Below are 23,597 nucleotides of genomic sequence, written 5' to 3' on the forward strand. Positions count from 1 at the left end.
GCTAGCATATAGTTTTGATGCGCAGCGCTTGTTCCGGCCCGGCCAACGAGCTTGTTAATAAAACAAGAAGAAGCACGAGAAAAGGCCAGTCAGGCAAATGAAAAATACTTCGTTTTCCCTATTTTGTTTTTCTATTTTTTTTCGTGGCTGGGGCAAATTGACTTAATCTAAAATAAAAGTTTAGTGCGTTCGCCCAAGCATCGAAGGGAGGACGAAGCAAGCAAAGTTCACAAACGATATTTTTATAGCTGTGTGTGTGTGAGGTAAACGAACCAAAGCATCGACACACACACACACACACACACATGCTTACGCACACACATTTGTGTGATAGGGCACATGGGCGGGCATGTTAATTTCCCAGGAAACGCACGATAAAGTTGAATGCTTTTTCGAAAAACTATTTGACTTTGAGCAAAGGGTAGATGACGACGCCTTACAAATACGAACTCAAAGACTCGTTACATTTATCACAATTTGTGTGCGGCTGTGTGTGTGTGTGTGCATTTACCTAGCACACACGTATATGCAAAGGCATCGAAATTGGAATTGGAATTGGCGCTGAGGCGCACTGCACATGCGCCCGAATTAAATCAAATAAAAAAGTTTTAATAAGGAAATAAATTTTGTGCAAAATGCTGAAAAGGCAACAAGATTTACGATGCACAAAAAGATAAATTTACACACACACACAGACGTACACATACACTCGCAAAGCTGTAACACATATGCTAAATGGGCATTAGAAGCAGAGAGAATTTGAACTGCAAATGAAATGGCAATTCGTTTATTGCCTCCATCCAAGCCCCAACCCCAAAAAAAGGCAGTATTTATGGCAAGCAAAAAACTATATCTGTTTAAATGGCTCTAAGTGTATGTGCGTGCATGTGTGAGTGTGTGTGTCTGCATAATGTGACGCAATTACTTTGGCAGTGCTCATAAAAGTGAGCCGCAAGCTTCAAAATCAATTGCACTCGTTGAGCACTTGCCAATAAAAATAAAAATACAAATTAAAATTAAAATAAATATGACAAAAATAAAAATTTAAATAAAGTTAGAATGCATTCATGAAGGAAAAAAAAGGAAATACGAAACTTAAAAAAAAAATAGATTAATAACTATATATAACCATAAATACGAAAATAAACAAACATATATTTGTATAAACAAATACAAAACAAACTTTAATATAAATATAAAATTAAATATTTCATAAACAGACCATATATATTAAATTTTAAAAATTGACAAATTGCAGAATTTAAATTGTAAAAAATTAATATGACCATAAAAATAAAATCGAAAGTATATCTTTAAATAAAGTTAGCTATTAAAATACAAATCAACATGATATGAATATATAAATGAAAATAATAACCATAAAAAATAAAAATAAAGTTGAAATTACCAAAAGATATATATTTTAATAAATATTTATATATAAAATTCCATGTTTATATAAAAATATATTTTATACCAAATATAATAAAAATAAAAATGAAACTAAAAATATCAAAATCAATATCACATATCAAACTAAATACTAAATAGCAAAAGAAGACAAGAAATGCAAGCTAAATACATACATATATATAAAACAAAAGCTATAACATATTTAATTTCCGCTAGATAAACACAACTGACTTGTAATTATATCCGGTTTGGATAGTTGTGCTGCTTTTCTCTTTTTTTTTTTTTTTGGCATTTTCATGCCATTTCATGCTGAGTAGACGAGCTGTAAAGGATGCTTTGAGCATGTGCACACATACATATATAAATAAATAAAAATATATGTATGTATATGTATAGCTGAGCCCTTGCCAATTTCTGCTACTCACGCTGCAATGTTTTATTCCCGTTGACCCATTGAGCATGGATATAATGCTTTTTGGAAATATATGTAACAGTCAGTAGAAGGCGTGGCAGCGCCCATTAAGTATGTATGATCTGCAGGACTAACTGAGGGGATCTAGTTAAGCGACATATGCGGCCGACGCTAAGGTGGAGATTAGTAAGAGGCGAGTGTGTGTGTGTGTGTGAGCAATGGATGTATGCAAGAAGAGTTGCGATATATCTCTTGTCAGCTCTTAACATACTACGGGGTATCATCTAGTCGAGCAACCCCGATTAGAGGCATCTACTTGTTATTTTCATTTCACATTGTTCTGTTCAGCATTCATACCCAGCACTCATTTATTCATTTGATTATTCATGCATTCATTCACCTATTCACCTATTCACCTATTCACATTCACTTATTCATTTATACATATAAGTAATTGGTTATTTTGTATTTAGAGTGGAGTTTGCATTTAGTCAGAGTGCTTTGGAGAGCCATTGCATTAAGCATAGATTTTCGAGCAGATATCTGGCATATACAACTTGAATATGTATAGCATATATATTTATGTATGTATGTAATGTTTTCGCTTTCGACTCTTCACTTTTGTCTGGCGCTTTTCTTTTCGGGTCGCTGCGGCCTCATAATTAATTAAAATCTATGTATACAGCCAAGGCCAACGGGGCGTATGCGTAACTTGTGCTTCAGCCCGCCTCTGTGCGCTCTGTGGGTCCCCGGGGCAACTTTAAGGCTTGAACCCTTGGAGTTTATCATGATTTGCTTGACGCTTGAAAATGACTTCTTCAGTGTTATTTTTTTCGGACTAGGCATAACGGATTTCTGCGCCGCCCGCTGTCCGCCTCGCTGGCGGCTTTATCTGTAGTCCTTTCGTACTTGAACTCTTTTTTTTCGGGTAGCTTAGCTGTGCTGCTCTGCTCTGAGTGTTATGTGATGACTGTGTGTATGTGTGTGTGTGTGTGTATTCTTAGCTCTCTGTGACAAGTGCCCGAGCTGACTTTTGACTATAGTTAACTGTCGGCGCATTTGAGCCGCGGCGCTGCTCCCGAGCGTTTTGTCAGCTTTATAATTAAAGCAAAAGTTAATTTTTTTTTTTTTAGCTTTTGTTGTTGTTTTCTTGTTTTTATTTTCGACTGTGTCACAGTGGGCTGTCTGTCGACTGTTGGCCCCTTGTTTTGCATGCGCTCTAGCCGGAAAACTCATTATTTTTTAAATGAAACTCTTGCTTTGTGCACGCCACGACACGCTCTGTCCTGCCTCGCCTAGACTCATGTGTGTGTTTGTGTGTGTGTGTGTGTGTTTTGTCTCTCCGCCATTGTGCTTCATGATGATCCCAGTCGCAATTAACTCAAGAAAATAATGTTGCGGCAATGACGAGCAGAAATGTAATATTTTTTGGGGCCAGCCTCCACAAGCCACGCCCACGACCCCCCTCTCACGGAAATTACCGCCATTTTCTAGCGCGCCACGCTCAACGCTCCACGCTTCACGCTCCAGGCTCCACTCATTCAATATGAAGCATGTTGCATTTGTAATAAGCATGTAAATGAAAATGAAAATGAAAATGAAGTTGCAAGTGGAAGTGGAAGTTGAGTGTGGAAGTAGTTTCCCCTTTTCTTTTTTCGTTATTTTTTTCCTGCCCGTGCCTGAAATGGGAATTGAAAATTGAGTTCTGCTGCAGCTCATTTGTATGCCAATTGCATTCGCAGCTAATGTCAGCTGCTTGGGTAACTGGGCCAAATGCCAAGCCAAATGCATCCCTCGGCTAAAGCTAAGTTTTATTTGAATGCAATAATTATAAATTTTACAAAATGCAATAGCGAAAGAGGGAGAGTGAGAGCAAGATGTTTTAAGCACGCATTGACAGCGCATTCCAATGTGCAGTAAAAGCAATTTGAAAGTTTGCGAACGAGCGAAGCTGCTGCTGAAATCCTTGAGCTGAATAGCAGCAGCAGCGCCCAGGTGAGGGTAATTGAAATGTATGTGTGAGGGCATGCGGGTGAGCTGGCAGCGATAGCGCCACCGGTTTAATGAACTTTGCCATGCAAGCAGCAGCAGCAGCAGCAGCACACACTCACACACACTACTCTCCCTCTGCCGTGTGCTGCCATCTTTGCCCTTGTCTCATAAATGCTTGCATGCTTGTAAGAATTGCTTAGCTGGGATTTGCTTAATTTTAGCACCACATCTTCAGACATGCCAAGGCAACGCAGCTTCGCTTCAGCTCACCCCGGCTCCTGCTCCCGCTCCTGCTCCTGCTCCTGCTCCTGCTCTGCTTATAGCTGCTTATGGCTATCAAGGGAATTGCGTCACATGCGTCGTATACGCAACGATTTAATTTTTTTCTTTTGCTCTTTCCACTTCACAGCAGCCCCTTTTGACTTTATGCTGCTAAATTGTTGTTGTTTTTTTTTTTCTGTTCTGCCACTGCGGCCACTTGTCAGTCAATCAATAAAATGCAAATATTTGTCAGCTGGCTCTCGCATTGTTTTGCGCATTTGGCACATATGCGAGAGGGGGACGTGAGGGGCGTGGGCTTTTCTATTACTACTGAAGCACAGCCGCTTTGTCGCTTTGCCTCTTTTGAACTTCAAAGTTCTGCATAAACACTTCACAAAATTCAATGACAACTCCAATAAACTGGCACTTAAATGCCAGGGCGCAACAGCTGTGACACACCCACACACACCCACACACACACACATGCAAGCATGCTAGCTGGCAGCTGTGCTGAATGTGTGTGTGTGCGTGTGTGTGGCAGTTGTGTTTGATGTGTGCGCCACAAATTGCTTTGATGGTCACCAGCGTTGACTTTGTGAACGCCATTTTGTGTTGCCCCAGCTCTTCAGACTCTGTTTAATCTCGCAGAAAACCCACGCACGGCTCACATCCATTGCCCTGGCAACGACAAATTAAACCTGGCTAAGAAGAAGGCGCACGACAGTCGTGAACTGAAATTCATTTTAATGCAAAGGAGCGAAAAGAAATTGCGAATCGAGCGACTTTTAATGCAGCACAAAGTGCTAAAACTGAATACGAGCTGAGAATCGGAACACTTCAAAAGACTCGTAACAATCTGAAAGTAGTTTTACTCTCCACAAAAAACTAATGAAGCGAGATATAACGGCTAGAAAACGTATGTTGAAAGGACCCTGACTCACTCGCTATCTTTCTCTCTCTCTCTCTCTCTCTCTCTCTCTCTCTCTCTCTCTCTCTCTCTCTCTCTCTCTCTCATTGTTCCACAATTACTTTCACTCTCCCATTGAGTTTCTATTCTATCAGTATCACTTCCTCGATCCCTCTTTCTCTAGTACCCTCACTCTCCCAATTTCTCTCAGCTTATCGTTCTCTTTCTCTCACTCTCTCTCTCTCTTTCTCTATTTCTCTCTCCCTATCTCTCTTTCTCTCTATATATCTCTTTATCTCTCTACATCCCTCTTTCTCACTGTCTCTGTTCCTCTCCCTCCTTCTTTTTTTTTTTGCTCTGTCTCCATCATTTCCTTCTTAATTTTCCTAATAAAGATCTCTTTCAATTGTATTTTTCTCGTTCTTGGTCTCGCCCTTTCTTTCTCCGTAAACTCTTTTCATAATTTCTCCATTTCTCCATCGCTGCATCTCTTACTCTCTTTCGCAATTGCTATCGTTCTGTCTCACAGTCATTTCGGTTATCTCTTTGTCTCCACATCTCAGCGTCATAACATCCCTTCTCATTCACACACTCTTCTCTTCTGAGAAACTGCTTAAATAAATAAAATGCATTTCAAGCAAGCTGCAATTATTTCTACTTATTTCTTATTTCTTTTACTCGACATTTATTTATTTATGAGCAGCTCAAGTCATATTAGGAACGTGACTAAAGCCAGCTTAATCCAGATTTGTCATCTCGCCCCTTAAGCTCGCCCCTTTTTCTCTTCAACCTTAAGCCAAATTATTTTTAAAGAAATTTATAGTTTTATTCCCCTGTTTGGGGGGCAACTCCTTTGACTCATTCGATCGCTGTAATCCAAAGCTCAAATCTCATTTAAGCTTCAAGTGGAAATCCCAATTGAACTGCTTCATATTCAATATTTATATCATATTATTCAAGCTAAGACCCTCAAGCCTTCTGCTGTCACAATTAGTTAGCTGCTGCACAAACTTTATCTAATTCTAGCTCATATTCTTGGCTACTTTAACAGCCAGGCGCGCCCACAAAAATGCTCCAGGCTGACACACACACACGCACACATGCACACACTCACATACCAAGGCATAGATAAAGCCCATCATAAAATGCACAAATTTGTGTCGCTTGGGGAGCACTTTACAAGCGCTGCCCGAAATCCGATTCCAAATCGAATTCAACTCAAGCTACATACATATATAAATAAATGTATATATATATATATATATATGTATACTTACACATGTGTGCGTCCCTTCAATATTAGTTCAATAGACCGCAATACAATGTTCGTTTGCTGTTGCTATTGTGCCGACTCGTCGTTCGTTTCGTGCGCAAATCCTTTGAGGTCAGCCCAAATGCTGGCCAAAACTTTTGCACACACACACACACACATACACATTGATTTCTATTATATGAATAGGACAGCTCGAACTACACACAGCTTCAGCCAAGGCTAGTTCGGCCGCAGTGCACATGGAGGGCAGAGTTTATGGGCTTCCACTGATTTGGCTCGCCGGCTCCAAAACTCTCCTTTTTGGCCAATTCGCAGCACACAAAAATGTATAAAAATCGTTAGCTGCAGCGCGCCACAGAAATCGCCTTAGAGAAAATATTGATGCCGCAGGACTCAACACACAAAAATAAAAATGAAAAAAGAAGGAAAACGAAACCAAATCATGAAAAAGAGAACAAAGTCTCGTTGCGATGTTTTACTGCAGTTTTTTGTTTGGAGTTTTATGTGGCACATCCACGGGCCTCTTTTGCACTCGCGTGTCTATGTGTCTGTGTGCAAAGCCAACAGCAACAGCCACGGCAACGGCAACGGCAACGGCAACGGCAACAGCAATAACCGACTACAACAATAACAATAGCCTCGGGGCATATTTCAGAGTGCGCGCGCTGTAAAAATCATTTTATGAGTTTGCATAAAATTTTGTGGTTTTCACGCCCATGTTTATTGCAGGCGGCCGCATATGTTGCCCATTGTTGGCAACCGCCACGTCTATTGATTTTATTTTTCTTTTTTTCTATGTGTTCTCTCGCTTTTTTGAAGAGCTAAGCTAAAACCGAAAAACCTAAAAAAAAAAAAAAAATGCCGAAACCACAGCCAAAGTCCAAGCAAACGAATCGACCCAGCACGCCGCGCCGCTTTAGCCAATTTTTAAACAACCAATTTCTGTTATTTTCCGCTGTTGCTGCAGTTTCTTCTTCTTTTTTTCGTGTTTTTTTCATGTTTTTTGATATCCTCAAAGTGGGTTTTACGCTCCAGGCTCGAACTGTAGAGGACTGCCTGAAGGTATAAACTTAACACTTGATCGCTATGAGAAACTAAGTACTTTATTTATATTTTATAGCCAAAAGCCACTGACGCTGGTCTGAAAAGGAGTTGGTGAGGTGGGCAAGGAAGGAACAGCTATATAAAGCGCATCAAATTTAAAATAAATAAAAATAATATGAAAATTGACAACAATTCAGAGAATAGCTGCTTATAAAAGAAATTTATGGGTCCTGAAATTCGGTTAAAGTTGAGAAATTGAAAATTGAGAAAGACTATTTCCAAGCGACAATTTTAGTTTATTGTATAGGAAATGTGATCATATATCTATGAGTTAGTAAACTCATGTGTTACTACAAATACTCATTTGAGCTTCAACAAATTATCTATTGAATATTAATTTGATTTGTTTTACGAATCCAACTTGAGTTAAGTATATCCTGAACCAATGAAATGGTAAATCAGGGTATAATGGCTTTGTTAAAATGTGTGTAACAGGCAGAAGGAGGTGTGGCAGACCCCATAAAATATGTATATTTTTGATCAGGGCGAAAAGCCCTTTCTGTCTGTTCATATGCTTGAACGCGTCGATCTCAGAATATTTAAGAGTTAACGGCTTGTAATTTTTTTGATAAGTCCGTATATACGGCGTGCATAGTGAGTCTGTTTTCTTAAATCGATAACTACTCCCGCTATTTTGTTATCGATTGAAAATCTTATCGGAAATCAGTGGTAAAATTATATCTTCTACATCTTTAGAGCTAGAGTCTCCAAATTTTAAATATAGATTAATATATACATATATATATTTTTTTTATTAATTTCGATTTTTTTGTTATAATCCACACCATTGCAATTCATGCTTAGCTATCAGTTAGAGTATTCAAAATCAATTTCTCCGACTTTCCTTCGACTACAGCCAGCGTAAAATACAATAAAATTTTACACTCCAGATCAAATCAGTTGCGGCTTATTGGACACGCGCTTAGCTTTAAGCGCTGACAAAACAGTTAAGTGCCAAATCGTTTCGGGTTTGTTTTGCTTTCCACATTTCATTTTCATTTTCATTTAATTTTCGTGCTTTTTTCTTTCATTCTGTTTGGCCAAAAAGCCAAAAGCATTTGGTGGCATTTATTGATTTTGGCCAGCCAAGCCAAATGGCCTGCGGCTCATTAAATGATTTGCTCATGTCAAATGGCCATCAAATTTAATTTGCCAAGGGCTAAGGCCGCGCCAGGGCGAGGCGTACAATTAAATGTCCCAAAAGAAGCGGCTCGACACCTGCACGAAACAAGCAGTACTACGAGACACGCCCAGCTAGACACAGCCTCCCCCATGGCCACGGCCAGGTCCGAAGCTGTTGGCCAATTTCCGTTCAGTCTAATGGCAGCTGAAATTTTAATAAGCATGCATTAGCCCCAATGCCAAATACCAAATATTCGACCCAAAAACTTGGTAATTATACAAAAAGAAGAAGAAGAAGAAAGTGCTCAGCGGAAACCGCCTTTAGTTTATCTAAGGGAGCAACTTGCTTACCCCGTTGTGATCGAGATTCACTTGGTTAACCGTGGCACGTACTTGGCGACGCTGCGGCTATAAAAATGCCACTTAAATCCAGACAGCAACAAGAACAAGACCGACAAAGCCGACGCCAAAGCAAAAACAATTAATAATACCGTATGCAACAATAGCCTTTTGTTTCTAGAGGGGGAGAGGGAGAGAGAGAGGAAGAGAACACTCTCAAGCTGCTTAAATTGCCATGCATGCAATTGCCAGCAGCAGCGACAGAAGGAGAGTGAGAGAGAGAGAGAGACTGAGGGGAGGTGAAATTTTAGCGCTTTCTTTAGCCGTTGCCCTGCAGGTGAAATAAATTATTATTTATTACGGTCATTAGGGCTTAATGGCGGCAATGATGTCCACCACGCACACAAACGATGGCCGCGCACTTCCGGCCGCTTAATCGAAAACGAAAAGCGAAACATTTGTGGCCGGACAACCTTTTGCCGCTGCCGTCGTGCTTGGACCCTTTTTAATGGTCCAACCGGTTCACATTATGCGGCCTTGAAAAGGAAAACAAAGAAATGGAGCGAAGAGCCAGAGACGCGCTTATCGTAAATTTCGTGCATTATTATCTCTGTGTAGGCGAGGCGTGCGATAATATCTTCTATATGTATACAATATCTTTATGCATTGGCCAACTTTTTAGCCTCAGCCATCATAAATATATATATATGTACATATACGCCCAAAGGCCAAAGACCGTCGCATAATTTAGGCTCACACACTCACACTCTGACACTCACACACACTCGCACACACACACATGCGCATATTAATGGCGCTAGCTCGACTCTGACACATTGTAAATTCAAATGCATTTGCCTCTGCCAGGCCCCAAAAAGGAGCCGAAAAAAAAACCCAAAACTTTAGGCGAAGCTTTTACCGCAAAGCGAAAACAATCAATCAAAATGTATGCAAAAAGGAAGAGTAAGAAGGAGAGAGAGGGAGAGAAGAATAAAGAGAGAGCGAACAGGAAATGTAAATGGAAATTAATTTCATGCATACGCCAGGGCGACAATTTTTTTTTTTGTATTTATTTCATTTTCATTTCTTCTTTTCGCATAAAGATTTCTTTGTGCTTCAGACGCTAAATATCAAGTATACGCCCGGACGAACGCAATGGCAACAATTGTGCAAACGTCTGATTTATTTACCACGCGAGTATTAAACTGCTTCCACCTCTGCCTCGGCCTCTTCCTCTTCTACAACTCCACACACACACATATATATGAGAAACCGTTGTGTGTGTGTGTGAAGTTTGCAATTTTCAGGCACAAAATTACATGCACTTTTTCCTCTCTCCATAGCTCCCTCTCCCTCTCTCCCTTTCTCACACTGTATCTGTGTGCATGTAATTGCGCTTGTCGTTGCGTGTGTGTGTGTTTGTGTGTGTGTGTGTGTGTGTGCATTCACTTGCACCAGTTTCTGCTGTTGTCGCTGTTGCCTTGTCACCCGACCACGCCCACCCGGGCAAAGCAACTGCCTTACTCCTTGCTTTGATAAATGCGCATAATTTCAGTAGTTTTTCCTCAAGTAGTGCAGCAAAAAAGTGTGTGCGTGTGCGTGTATGTGTGCATGTGTGTGTGTGCATGTGTGTGTGTGTGTAATATGCTCTCGCCGCTATGCTTTATTGTTCACAGCGTCGTGTTAAATATTATGCTGGATGGTTTGTCTTGGCGGAATTATGAAGACGATTACATGACTTTATAGGTGAGAATATATGTGAGTTGTCTGCAGCTGTGTGTGTGTGTGCGAGTGTGTGCTGTGTGTGTGGGCGCTTGTATATTTATGCGCTGCGACAGCAACTTGACGTTAGTTTAATGAAATACCTGCCACGATTTATGTGCTAGTTGAGTAACGCAGCGCAAAGAAAAAAAAATTTGCAAAAAGCGGAATTAATTTTGCGATAAGTAACAGTGGAGGCATGAAATATTAGGCATGCCATGACGGGCATATCAGAGCAAACTACATTTATTAAATTTATTGTACTAAAATTAGCCAAGAGATTAACAGTAAGACAATAGTCCCAGCAGCTTGACTGCTATGATATAAATACTTTTACAGTGGTGTCCCAAAATAATAGGCAGAGCAGCTCAGGCACAAAGCAAATATTCAGCAGGCTGCAGCATTTTAATCTATTGTTTATAGCAATTAAATTTTTATAAAAATTTTTTATATGCAGTGCTACACCCGTGTCGCGGCATATTAGTCATGCCTGTTAATACAAAGCAATAAATAAAAATTGAATATATAATTGACTGTTAATATATATACATATATAAATGACTATACTTTACACTAGAGGCACGCTGCTGAGTAATCTGAAAGCTAGACGAAACTATATCATCTGAAGTTCTCTAAAATTAGACGTAGCCCTAGAAATACTAACGCACTAATGGGTTCTAAGCATTTAATATAGATTAGTATCTTTATCGAGAATTAAGTTAAACAAAAATCAAACTTCGAAACACTGGAGTCCACAAATATTAGTCATGCATGCCCTGATATAAAAAGCCATTCACAATTTAGTTATGAAATGTTTCTTTGTATCAATATTGCGATCAGACATTTTAATTCCAGACTAAATCAAGCTAAAAATCTATACTCTAACTATAATAAAGCCAATTGTTAAGTCATTTATAATGCCACTTAATCTAATCTACACTCATGTCACACAATATTGCACACTTTAAGGCTAGTTGGCTTTACTATAAATTCAATCAAGTCTCTGCTCTAATGCACTCCCAGACTGTGCTTTAACATCCAACCCAACTCTCGCACACACACACACACACAGAGAATGTTGGACAAACATGAACAGCTGCAAATATTGTTTTGTTACCTGTAATCCAAGTGACACATTTTTATTATATTCAAGTTTTTCGTTGCTTTTTTTGTGTACTTTTTCATTTTTACTCCGCACCGCATAAATGTGCTGCCATTTAGCAAACATTTTTCATGTTGCAGTTGCAAGTTTTATTTGGACAAAAATTGTTGTTGCTGGAGCTGAGGGAAAACTGGCGCAACTGGCAAACTGTTATCCTGCGTTTTCCTGTAAATAATTCAACTGAAAAATTCATAAAGCTAGACCACTTTCTATGTCACACACACACCCATACATAAAAGCATGTACATGTGCTGTTGTTCGTACTCTTCCCACGTTTTTGTTTTTCTTTAATTGTTTAGAAAATAAATCACCGAATCCCGAAATAAGTTGACAACACACCACATGAAATAAAAACGAAAACGAACAACGCAGACCAGGCCAGGCCAAAACAGACAGCCAGGCCAGACCAAGCCAGACCAGGCCAGTGAGCCGAGCTAGCTAAATGGAACAACGAGCGGTGCACGTAGCTGCGAGTGGGTGCTGTGCGCTGCGAGCCGAGGCCGAGCGGAAACGGAACTAACAAAGCACAAAACGAGCAAAAAATAGAAAAAAATTTTGGGCAAAAAAAAAAACAAAAAAAAAAAAAAAGAAAAACAAACGGAAAAGCAAAATTGCCAAACTAAAACTTTGCTGCAGTCACGAGCAAAGCAAAACAAAACAGAAAAATAGTAGTAAAATAAAGCAGAGAACTCTGTTAAAGGGGGGGTTATACACACACTCAGCCACACACACACACACGCACACTGATATACCTGCCCCTATAAGCGTGTGTGTCTGTGTGTGTGCTACGACTTTCATTGTGGCACAGCACAAAACAATTTACCAAAATTTGTACAATTTGAAAACTTAAATAAACACGAAGAATGTTTTTTTATTATTATGATTATTTTTATTATAACGGCCAGCACATTACAGTTCACACACACGCACACACACAAATGACGTCTTAAAGTTGTACTCAAATAGTTTTGACGCCAAGCTGCAAACTTAATGAGCTGTTGACGTTTTCGGCCTTACCAATTAAGGTTCTGGCAACAAGGTACTTGAACACACACACACACACACACACACGCACACACTTATACACACTTGAGTTTTTTTTAGACCGGCTCAATGTAGCCGTCGCGCCGGCAGGCAATGACACGAAATAATTCAAATGCCCAGACCCTTAGCCAAATGCCATTGTGCTTTTTAGTAGTAAATTAACAAGCAGACGCACACACACACAGCGCAAGAGGGGGAGAGCGAGACGGCGAGAGGGCGAGCACATGAAACATGAGTTGCTGCGGGGCGCCTCGGCTCTGGCTTAAATTGAAAAACTTTTGCAACTTGCAAGTTTCTTGAATCACTTTATTTTTTTTTTTTTTTTTTTTTTTTTTTTTTTTTTTGCAACTTGCGCTCTTTGTGCGTTGAGCTGGGATTCATTGCAGCCCGCCAGGCCCAGACAGGCAAACAGGTCATGCACACACACACACACACACTCACTCACACAGGCATAAAAACATGCCGACATATGCCATATATGAAGCAATTTCAATTGCATACGCTGCGTATACTTAACGCCGCCTTCCAGCTAACTGCTTATAAGACTAAGCAGCAGTGCGAGCTAACGGCATTTTTTAATTGGGTTTTAAATAGTTATAAATGAAAATAAATTAATCAATTGCGCAGAAAGTTGTTGAGACTGAAATTATATAAAGGAAGTAAAATGATTTTAGAGTACCCAAACAAAAAAAACAAAAAAAAATATATATTAATTAGAATATATATGAATTGATATATATGTACATATATTATGCATATATGTAAAAACTTTTTTTGGAATAAGTTTTTAATTTTTATTGGAAAATACTTTTGGGCAGCTCACTCATTTAGCCAAAACAACATGGAACTGACCTAAATTAATTTAAAAATTTTATATATTTTTTTTGTGTTAGCTTAAAACCAACAAAAAATCGTCTAATACCTTAAAACTAACTGAAAGCTTCATCTAAAAATAACAATATATAGCTTAAGCTAAGCCTCACGTTTCGTATCTACAAATATTTTAACAGCACTTTGCAGCCGAATCAAAGCTAAGCTAAAGACAAAAGAAAAATATTATTTTAAAACTATGTTAGTTTTTTAGCTTTGCTAAAAACTTTTGCTTTCCGACAGCAACAGTCCGCAGCTTCACTCCTCTAAGGGTTTTCACTTGCTATAAATCTTTAGAGTTTTCTTAGCAAAAGTTTTTCAACAATAAATTCGACTCAACTGATGTAGTTAAATGTTTAAATATTATTGTTAAATACAATTATATATTTTTTATTTTATTTTAATTTTTTCTTTGGCCTTAAAGCCAAAATCTTTAGCTTAATTTGCTTAATGCAAAATTCGTGGCAATTTCGTTGTTAGCCTTTTGACTGCTGCCGCTGACTCCCCACACAATTGGTCAATTACTTCGTTATACTCCGACAATGGCCACAAGATTGTAAATAGCATGTAAAATTATGCAAGCGAGGAGTGCACGATTACCAGATACCTTAACTGAAGATATTTTCTTTTAACAATATCTAATATCTTATTTTATATATTTTTAAAAATCCATTTTTTTTTTTTTTTTTTTTTTTTTATGTTAATTAAGATACCTTAACTGAAGATATTTTTTTAAAAATATCTAATATCTTGTTTTATATATTTATAAATATTTTTATTTTTATTTTTTTTTTTGGTCATTAAAGAACTGATGCATTAAAACAAGTTTGCTGCCAGTGAGTTATATATTCAAGTATAGAGCTGTATTTACTACCACACAACTGTCAAAGGTTACGACGAAATCGAGGTCTTCAGGCATATGGATTCAGACAAACGCAGGGACAGATAAGAGAGAGACAAGGCTAAATTACCTATTCCTTTCAGGCCGACTCAAGTACATATATAATTTATGGCGTCGGCCACGCCTGCCTGGCACTGACACACTAGCCAATATACCCTGCAATTACCATTTTCGCAATGGACTCGGCGCGTATATAAAAAGCGGGCGTAAATTAAAGTCATTCAAGTGCAGCGCAGCGGAAACGGAAATGTGCGCAAAACAATTACGTGCGTGCGTAGCTGGGAAAATCTACGCACACGCACACATACATATACCTATATAAATGTATATATCCACACATAAGCCTCAACAACAACAACAGCAACTGGTCAGCACTTTAAGAGGCAAATTTATATATAATGCGCATTTTTATGCTGGCACTCAAGTGCAATCAAAATGCGTTACGCGCAATTTACATTTGCAGCTGCAGAAGCGGGACGGAGGGGTGAGCGACTGGGGAGGGGTGAGTGATGGCGGGCATTTTGGCTTGTATTTGACGTTGTAATATGCCATCCGTGCATATTTATGGAGCTAAAAGGGAAAAATATTGCATATGTGTGTGTGTGTGTGTGTGTGTGTGTGTGTGATGCCTGCAATTGAAATGCATTCAACTAATGACAGAGTTCCCGCATGAAGAGCGGAAGCGAGGTGTATAGAAAGGGGGAGGGAGACAGAGACAATAAGAGGCAGAGAGAGAGAGAGAGAGAGAGAGAGAGAAATTCTCGCATGAAAAGCTCACTCGTTCTCTCTCTGCTTCTTTCTATCCCTCTCACACACTCCCCTTCTCCCTCTCAGTACGACCTTTTAGAATGTTAACATTATCTATTATTTTGACCGACAAAAGTAATTATGTAAATTAGCAATGCTAATTAAAAAGCCAACCGCCTGCGGGTCTCAAATTGACAAACGTAAAGCACAGTAAAAAAAAATAAAATAAAAAAAAAAAATTAATACCAAAACTAAAACAAAATAATTTTGTAAAAGTTCTGAAAACAGCAGATGCGAATTTCAATTTGCGTGCAAATAGTGAATGGAGAGCGAGAGAGAAAGGCAAAGAAAGAAAGAGAGAGCAGCAGACAGAGAGAGAGAGAGAGAGAGAGAGGGAGAAAGATGGGGAGGTAGAGAGAGAGGTAGAAAGCAAAAGAAGATAGATAGAGTGAGGTAGAGAAAAGAGAGAAAAGGAACAGAGAGGGATGACCTCAAGCGAGAGAGAGAGAGGAAGATGGGTAAAGGTAGAAGCAGAAGCAGAAGTAAAAGTAGAAGTAGAAGTAAAAGTAGAAGTAGAAGTAAAAGTAGAAGTAGAAGTAGAAGTAGAAGTAGAAGTAGAAGTAGAAGTAGAAGTAGAAGTAGAAGTAGAAGTAGAAGTAGAAGTAGAAGTAGAAGTAGAAGTAGAAGTAGAAGTAGAAGAAGAAGTAGAGAAAGAGAGATAAGAGAGATGTTTAGAAAGACACAGACCTAGATATATGGGTTTTCGTGTTCTGGCTGTGTGAATGTTTCGCATTCATTCATAGCTAAAGTGTTCAAATTATACATATATACACATATATATGTAGGCAATTAAATGCGAGGTATTATTCCACGAATCGAGGACGAGAGGGCATTGCTCTATAGGCCGATGATCAGTCCAGCAAAAAGTAAAAAAACCACAGAATTCGCGATTCAAGTAAAAGGACATCAGTTCAGCTCAGTCTAAGAGTTATCATCCTGCAGCTTTGAGCGCCTGATAATCTGATCTACCAATTACAAAACAAGGCGTGGCACATTAGAAATAACTTGAGTTCAAATGAATTGTCAGCTACTTTGGCACTATCCACAAGTATTCAGCAGTCGAAGTGCGTGCAGCTGCAATGGTTTGCATATCTTTTTGCTCTGATAAGCCAACTCTACACACACACATACACACGCACTCGCCCACACACACATGCACACACGTGTGCGCACAACATTTTGCAATGGCAGGCGCTTAATCAACGCTCTGTGAGCTTGCTGTATAATAAATATAAATAAGGCTAAAGCGATTTGTTTGGCTTTAGCTAACGACTCCCAAATGCAATTGGGCATTCATCATACGCACTGTGGTCCAGTTTCAGTTCCAGTGCCAGTTCAGCCAGCAGTCGCATTACGATTTCTTCTGCTATGCGAAATGTATGCGTGAGAATGTGTGTGTGTGTGTGTGTGTGTAACTGCAAATCCCCAAATAAACATTTAAATAATTTACTACGATTCTCTCAAAGCCCCACACTCTCGCATGGCTTCCCTCTCTCACTCTCACTCTCACTCTCACTCTCTCTCTCTCTCTCTCTCTCTCTCTCTCTCTCTCTCTCTCTCTCTCTCTCTCTCTCTTGCTCATTCTCTTTCTCCTCAATTACTGTCAACAATAATACGGCACAGCAGTTGCATATGAAATATTTATGACTGTCTTAGTGTTTCCCTCTCACTCTCACACACACTCTCGCTCCTACTCTGTGTGTTTGTGTCATGTGGCATGCCGTTACATTTCCGACAGCGACAGCGACAACGGGGCACAAGCTCAGTGCATTATGCAACAACAACAATAGCAACAGCAACAACAGCAACAACAGCAGAATTCGCATGCCAGCTACAAACAAACAAAAGCTACAAAATGAAGTATGAGGTCAGCACACAACAGCAACAACAGCAACAACAACAACAACAACAACAGCTTGAGCCGCACAAAAGAAAAGCACATGATTGTCGCTTGAAACTTGAGCCAGAGCAACTAACCTCATGACATCAGCTTTTTGGTTTTCAACTTATTACAATTTCCATATAACCTCCAACGCGCCCCGAGGCGCCTGCAGCTGGACTCAAGCCCCCCACACCCCCTCTCTCTCTCTCTCTCTCTTGCCCATCCGCACAATACAAATGTACAAATGTGCATATGCGAGTGTTATGAAAAGAAAGCAGCAGCAAAACAGCAACAGAGACATTGCTGGCATGGCATGGTTGTTGTTGTTGCTGTTGGGCGGCAAATGCCATGTCCTTCATTTCGCTGTGCCACGTTCCAGCTCCAGTCCCAGCCGCCTCCCGCCTTCCGCCCCCCGCTCGCATTCTTTGCTCGCTGGCAGTTGCCCTTGCGAGGGGCGGGGCTGGCAGCAGCAACTGCTGTGGGGGTCTTTAAGTTTTATGGCACCATTGTGTCAAGATAATAATATGTACGTTTGCTCTCTCACTCGCACACACACACACACTGCTACTCTCTCCCTCTCTCGCCCTGTATACGTGACTGCATTTAAGTGCATAGCTGTGTTGCACACACACACACACACACACACACACACTGACGCGAGCGACACAGACATTGGCACATAAAATAGCATTCCACTTGCATAACATTTGCTAGAGAATTACTCTAAAACTGCGCTGCATTTGCGACAAAACTAACAACACAGGCAACACCCACCAAGACGACCCATCCACAGTCGTACAACAACCAACAACCAACAGCCAACATCAGCTGCTTTTATCAATTTAAATGAATTGCACACGAGTGTGTCATAAATTCAAGCCGCATGACATTTTGCTAATGTTTGTTTGCAAATAAGTTGCCATGGACATTGCTTAATTAAATATACTAACCATACTTTTACATAAAATACATATAAGTACACACACACACACATGTATACATATACATTTGCTTAGCCAAACTTCCACATTGTTTTGTAATTAAAATGAGCAACGAGCGCCGCAGTTTGCCACCAAAATTTTCAATTTTCATTTATATATAATACACATATATTATAAACATGCATATATACATATATGCAAAAGTTTTTAAATTCATACATACATCATTTCTATTTTAGCATCTCTGTTAGATACAAAATAATAAAAATAATAATAATAAAAATTATAATAAAAACTAAAGTAAAAACATAAAAAAAGAAACCAAAAACAGAACCCCGAAAAAAAAGAGAAAATAAATATCATAATAAAAAGGCAGCTGAAAATTATGAGTTACGTTCAACTTGCTGACCAAATGGCAAAGAGAACAAAATGTAGCTTTTTTATATTTTTATGGTCTTTAGCATAAAAAATAAACCAAAATGAAAACTCTAAAGTCACTCGTGCGTGCAAATAAACAAATAAAATAAAAGAAGAACAAATTATAAAAACAACTTAGGATAACAACAGTCGAGCTTAGCCAGCTGCATAATACGCGTTCAAGTTGTGCTAAGAGCGAAGAGCTAAATAAAAATATGAAATAAAATAATAATCAAGCCGAAAGGCCTATCTTGAGTCTAACAAATCTAACTGCTAAATTAATAAATAATAATAATATTTTTCAATAAAAAATAAAGAGATTAGACTCTGATTTATTTATTCCAGAAGCTCATTTTAATTTCATATCGACTCTAACTTCAAAATAAATAAATGAAATAAATAATAATAATAATGACAATAATACTTTCATTAATATCTAATATTTTCTATAATTTTTATTTATTAATAATAATAAATATTTTTTTATTAATAATAGGCCGAAAGATTCTGTAAATAATTTTTTACTATCTCACCTCTCTAAATAATTTATTTTATAATTTATAAAAATGACTATAGATTAAATAAATAATGTAATTCAACATTAGAGCATATCAACAGTGATTCAACTTACCGAATCTTTACCAGACTACTAGACTATGGTATATATCATTTATTCATATTGAGTAGATATATATATATATCATTCATATTTGTCATGCCATCAGCGCCTTGGTCTCATTTATGTAACCAAACATCAAAACGAACACAGAGGCTAAGCCTATATACTCTCTTTTCCACTTGCCGGGCGAGCATAAAATCAAGACAGCATTGTCGCAGCAGAGCTCAGTTCAGCTTCATATCTACACCACTTAGTCTATATCAGCGCTCTCCCTTTACTGCTCCTTGCCCTCTATCGCCCTTCCTCACTCTCTCACTCTCTCACACTCTCTCACTCTCTCTTTCTCTCTATCTATCTCCTGGTCCCACTCTGGCTATCTCTTGTCCATTCATTACGCGTAGCAAGTTGCGGCGAGTCGCCTCTTGTTGACCTATAAATAATGTGGCAAATTTCCGAGGCACAATAAATAAATTTCATTCAGTATGCAAATTAATGTAGGAACAAAAAGCCCAATATATACCATGCTTTGCATACAGTTATATATATAAGTATATATGCAATTAGGGTGCTTTGTAAGGCACAACGGTCCAATTACAATGCCAAATACAAAATACTTACAAGGAATACGCCCTTCGCTCCATTGTGCACTGCAATCTGAACGAGAATCTGCTTAAGACAATCAGAAATGGTCGCAAGCCGAATTCTAATTGGATTGACAGCTTTCATTGAATGCAAATTAAATACAATTTAAGCGAGTTTATAAACATTAAGAGCAAATGACAACAATAACAATAACAATATCAGTGAGGCAAAACTTCTGAAATGCTGAAACTTTCATAATTTGCGAAAAAAAAGAAATCAAAATAAAAATATATAAAAAATGTTTCTAATGCCAAATAAATTGCATTTAAAATTTAAACTATAATTTCATTTATTATTTCATATTGATTTGTAATTTCCTTTAACAGAATTTGTTCACTGCAAATCAAATTATATCCAGAGAATCTAGAAAAATATTTTATTTAAGACAAGTCTGCTGATGAATGAATATGAATTATAAACGCGAGTATATAAAGCTGTTTTAATGAAGAATTTAAAATCAATATAAATGAGGCGAAAATTCCCGCTCTCTGCCCACTGCCCAATTAGGCCAGCGAAAAAGCCCATCGAGTCGGCGAAAAATCAAATAGGAATTCCGGGAATCAAAACTGAACATTGATATCAATTATTTGGTCCTTTGAAGTTGCAATCTTAAATCTTAAATTGAAGCTCGAGACTGAACAATATAAACTTATCTGATTTATGTGCTTTTCTTGTTGCCATTTTCTTTCCAGAGACCAGATGGATCAGTTCAAACTTATTAAGAGAGCAGCGCAAAATAACTGACAATTCCCCAGAGTGAAGGAAAACGGAAAACGCAAAAGAAAAGGAAATATATATAAACATACACATATATATAAAGTGTGTAAAGGACATTACATTAAAAGCGATTCATCATCGACGTGACGTTGTGATTGTGTCGTTTGTTGTTGCTGTTGGCCAAGAGCAAAAACACTAGCAGCAGCAGGAGCAGCAGCAGGAGCTGAAGCAGGAGCAGCAAGAGCAACAGCAGCGTTACAGCAGCAAATTGAATGTAATTTCATAAAAAGCGAGTGTTAATTTTTTACTCCCTCTCGCTTGCTGTGTGTGAGAGTGTGTGTGTGTGTGTGTGTACACAACAATAGTAGTAAGCAACAACAGCTACAACAATAGCAATAGCAAATACATGGCTCTTGGCTTAATGTGCTAATGCGCAGTGACATGAAAAATGATGGAGAACATGCAAGTTATACGCCCCCTGAAGTAGGAGGAGCCGCAAACAGCTAGTGAAAGAATACGCAGGGCAGGCCAAATAACAAGCTGCAAATTTGATACAAACAACAAGAGAGGAAGAAGCAGAAGCAGAAGCAGTAGCAGTGGCAGCAGCAGCAGGGAGAAGCAAGTAGAGCAAGAGCAACGCATTGACAGGCGACAACAAAAGCGAAAAAGTGGTAGAAAAATCAGACAGGAAATAGCGAGAGCAGCAGGAAGGGACTGCAGCAATAGCAACAACTGAGAGCAGCAGCAGCAGCAGCATCATTTATCAGCGCATCAGTTGTACGGCAACAACAACAACAACAACTGGCAGCAACAACAACTGCACAACTAGCATATGTGTATTAGTTTTGTGGCGCCTTTTGTGCTGGCGTTTTTTTGCTGAAAGGAAACAGCGCGTTCATTCAAAAAGCCATTAACCCTAATAAGCGTGCCACAACAACTACAACAACAACAACTAGAAGAAGAAGAAAAAGCAACAGCAGCAGCAGCATCGATGTGCCATTGTGCCGTGTAGCCCCGCCGTAACTATTGAAAAGACGCCAACTAAGCTAAGCTCGCGCAGCTGTTGCAGCTGCCACGCAACACAAAGGAGACAGAGGCAGGAACAGGGATAGAGCGAGAGAAACTGCTACAAATGTTGCCGCCACGGCTGCTGCGCTTGCGGCTGTTGCGTGTGCCGCTGCATTTAATGGAATTGCGCATTTTGTTGCTGTGCCTGCCCACCTTGCTGCTGGCCACAACGCTGGAAACAGGTGAGTGACACGCCCCACGCCCAAAATCTGACTGCCCATTTAATTAATGCAACAGCTATTTTAGCCAGCAACAACAACAACAACAACAACTAGAACTGCGCGACAGTTAAAAGCGAATTCAGGTTTTAGTGGCCTCGAAACAATTGAATTTAAATGAAATTTTCTAGCGCGCAACGCCTCAGTTTATTTAGCGTATTTACATAAAGCGCGAGTTGGGCGCGCTGGCCACGCCCACTCGTGCAATTAAATGCTATGCGCCTAAGCCTAGACGAAACTTTGCCAATTTACGGATTTATTACGCGAGCAAATTTTATTAGGCTCTGAGTGAGTGGGCTGGGCCAAGCGAGTGGGCAGCAGCAGTAGGAGCAGGAGCAGGAGCAGCAGGAGCAGGAGCAGGAGTGGGAGGGGGAGCAGGTAGCTAGGCTAAGCAAGGCACCTGCGGCTAAAACTTTTTAGACCAAATATTTTCATTAATGGCCCAAAAGTGACTATGAAAGAGAACGAGAGCAAAAGAGACAGCGAAAATAAGCTAAGCCATGACAGACAAGCATGAACGACTGCATAATACTCTGTCGAGTGGGAGGAATAGCTTATGGAAAGAGATTTATAGAATTTGGAAGATTGAAGATGGGAGATGAGAGAAAAATATGCGAAATAAAAAAATAAAAAAAGGACATTGACTATAGAGCAATAAAAAATTGTTTATAAGGCTAGAACAAAGAGGATAGAAGAGAAGGAAGATGAGAGATGAAAGATAGAATACAGTTGTTAAATTATAGAAAATCGTTCGAGGTAAAGATTATCAGTTAGAATAGAGACTAATAAAACTGGGGAAATAATATAGATAAATGAATAATAAATAATTTAGATATACCATTAAAAATGGCGGGGAAGAATGATAAAGAAGAGAAAATAAGGCATATCAAATACAATATTGTTTAGAAGCTACAGAGCATAAAAGACAGTAGATAAAAGAAAAGAGAGGAGCATGTCTTATGCTTTAGATGAGAATAAAATCCATAAAAGAATAGAAAAGATAGAGGATATAAGGATATACGGAAATAAAAGCCAGAATGTAGAGGATAGGGGATAGTATCTGGAAAGTACAAGATAAACGATAGATGGATATAAAAAAATAATTTGAATTGTGGAAGTTAAAGCTTTTGACATGTCCCTTACTCATTATTGTTATATATTTTTTTCTTTTGCACAATCTATGGATAAGAATGATGAGAATATAACTAGTCCAAAGGCCTTTGGGCTCTAGCTCTTTAATGATTATAGGCGCAGAAAAGTATGCTACACATCTGTAACTCAAAGTTGTTTTATGATGAAATGATATTTCTCTTAAGTTTTCTGCCAACTTAAGTAACTGAAAGTTTAGTAGTTGAATTTTTAAATTTGAAATGTCATTAGTACAAATTCATTTTCGTTAATAATGCCTTAGTTACGTCCGATATGTCGCATTGTCAATGAAAGAATTCAAATAGTTCTAATCTCTTATTAGCGAAGCTTATCCAGTAGCAAATATGCCCAATTCGAACTATTCATTTCCGATATCAACGAAATGCTGTGCATTGTTAAAGACAGACGAAAGAATCTTTGCACTCTCTTTCTTCCTCCCACTCTCTCCCCTCTGCGAGCGGGCATTGAAATGAAGAAGTACTTGCGCTGGTTAAATGTTTGTCATTCAATTTGAAACGGGCGTGTGGCCTAGAGCTCAAGTGTAGCACAGTTTTTAGCTAAAAACTTTTTACGGCA

The 23,597-nt window shown here is 38.8% G+C and overlaps 1 protein-coding gene and 1 long non-coding RNA gene across 8 annotated transcripts in view; one reads left to right on the forward strand and one right to left on the reverse strand.

Moving 5' to 3' along the window:
- The window catches only part of dpr12 (defective proboscis extension response 12), a 98,482-nt gene that overhangs the window by 59,075 nt on the left and 15,810 nt on the right, over window positions 1-23,597 (forward strand). For all 4 annotated transcript variants that reach the window (XM_089470083.1, XM_089470084.1, XM_018012997.2 and 1 more), the window contains one exon: window positions 20,562-21,836. In XM_089470083.1, coding sequence (XP_089326209.1) covers window positions 21,719-21,836 — 118 coding nt within the window. In that variant the 5' untranslated portion in view covers window positions 20,562-21,718. The remainder of the gene's footprint in view (window positions 1-20,561; window positions 21,837-23,597) is intronic.
- LOC108617273 (uncharacterized) overlaps window positions 1-23,597 on the reverse strand; it is a 134,191-nt gene that overhangs the window by 35,108 nt on the left and 75,486 nt on the right. The gene's annotated exons all lie outside the window — the stretch shown is intronic.

Source organism: Drosophila arizonae, chromosome 5 (assembly GCF_054131065.1).
Source record: "Drosophila arizonae isolate 15081-1271.41 chromosome 5, UAZ_ARI_1.0, whole genome shotgun sequence".
In the NCBI taxonomy this organism is placed as follows: domain Eukaryota; kingdom Metazoa; phylum Arthropoda; class Insecta; order Diptera; family Drosophilidae; genus Drosophila; species Drosophila arizonae.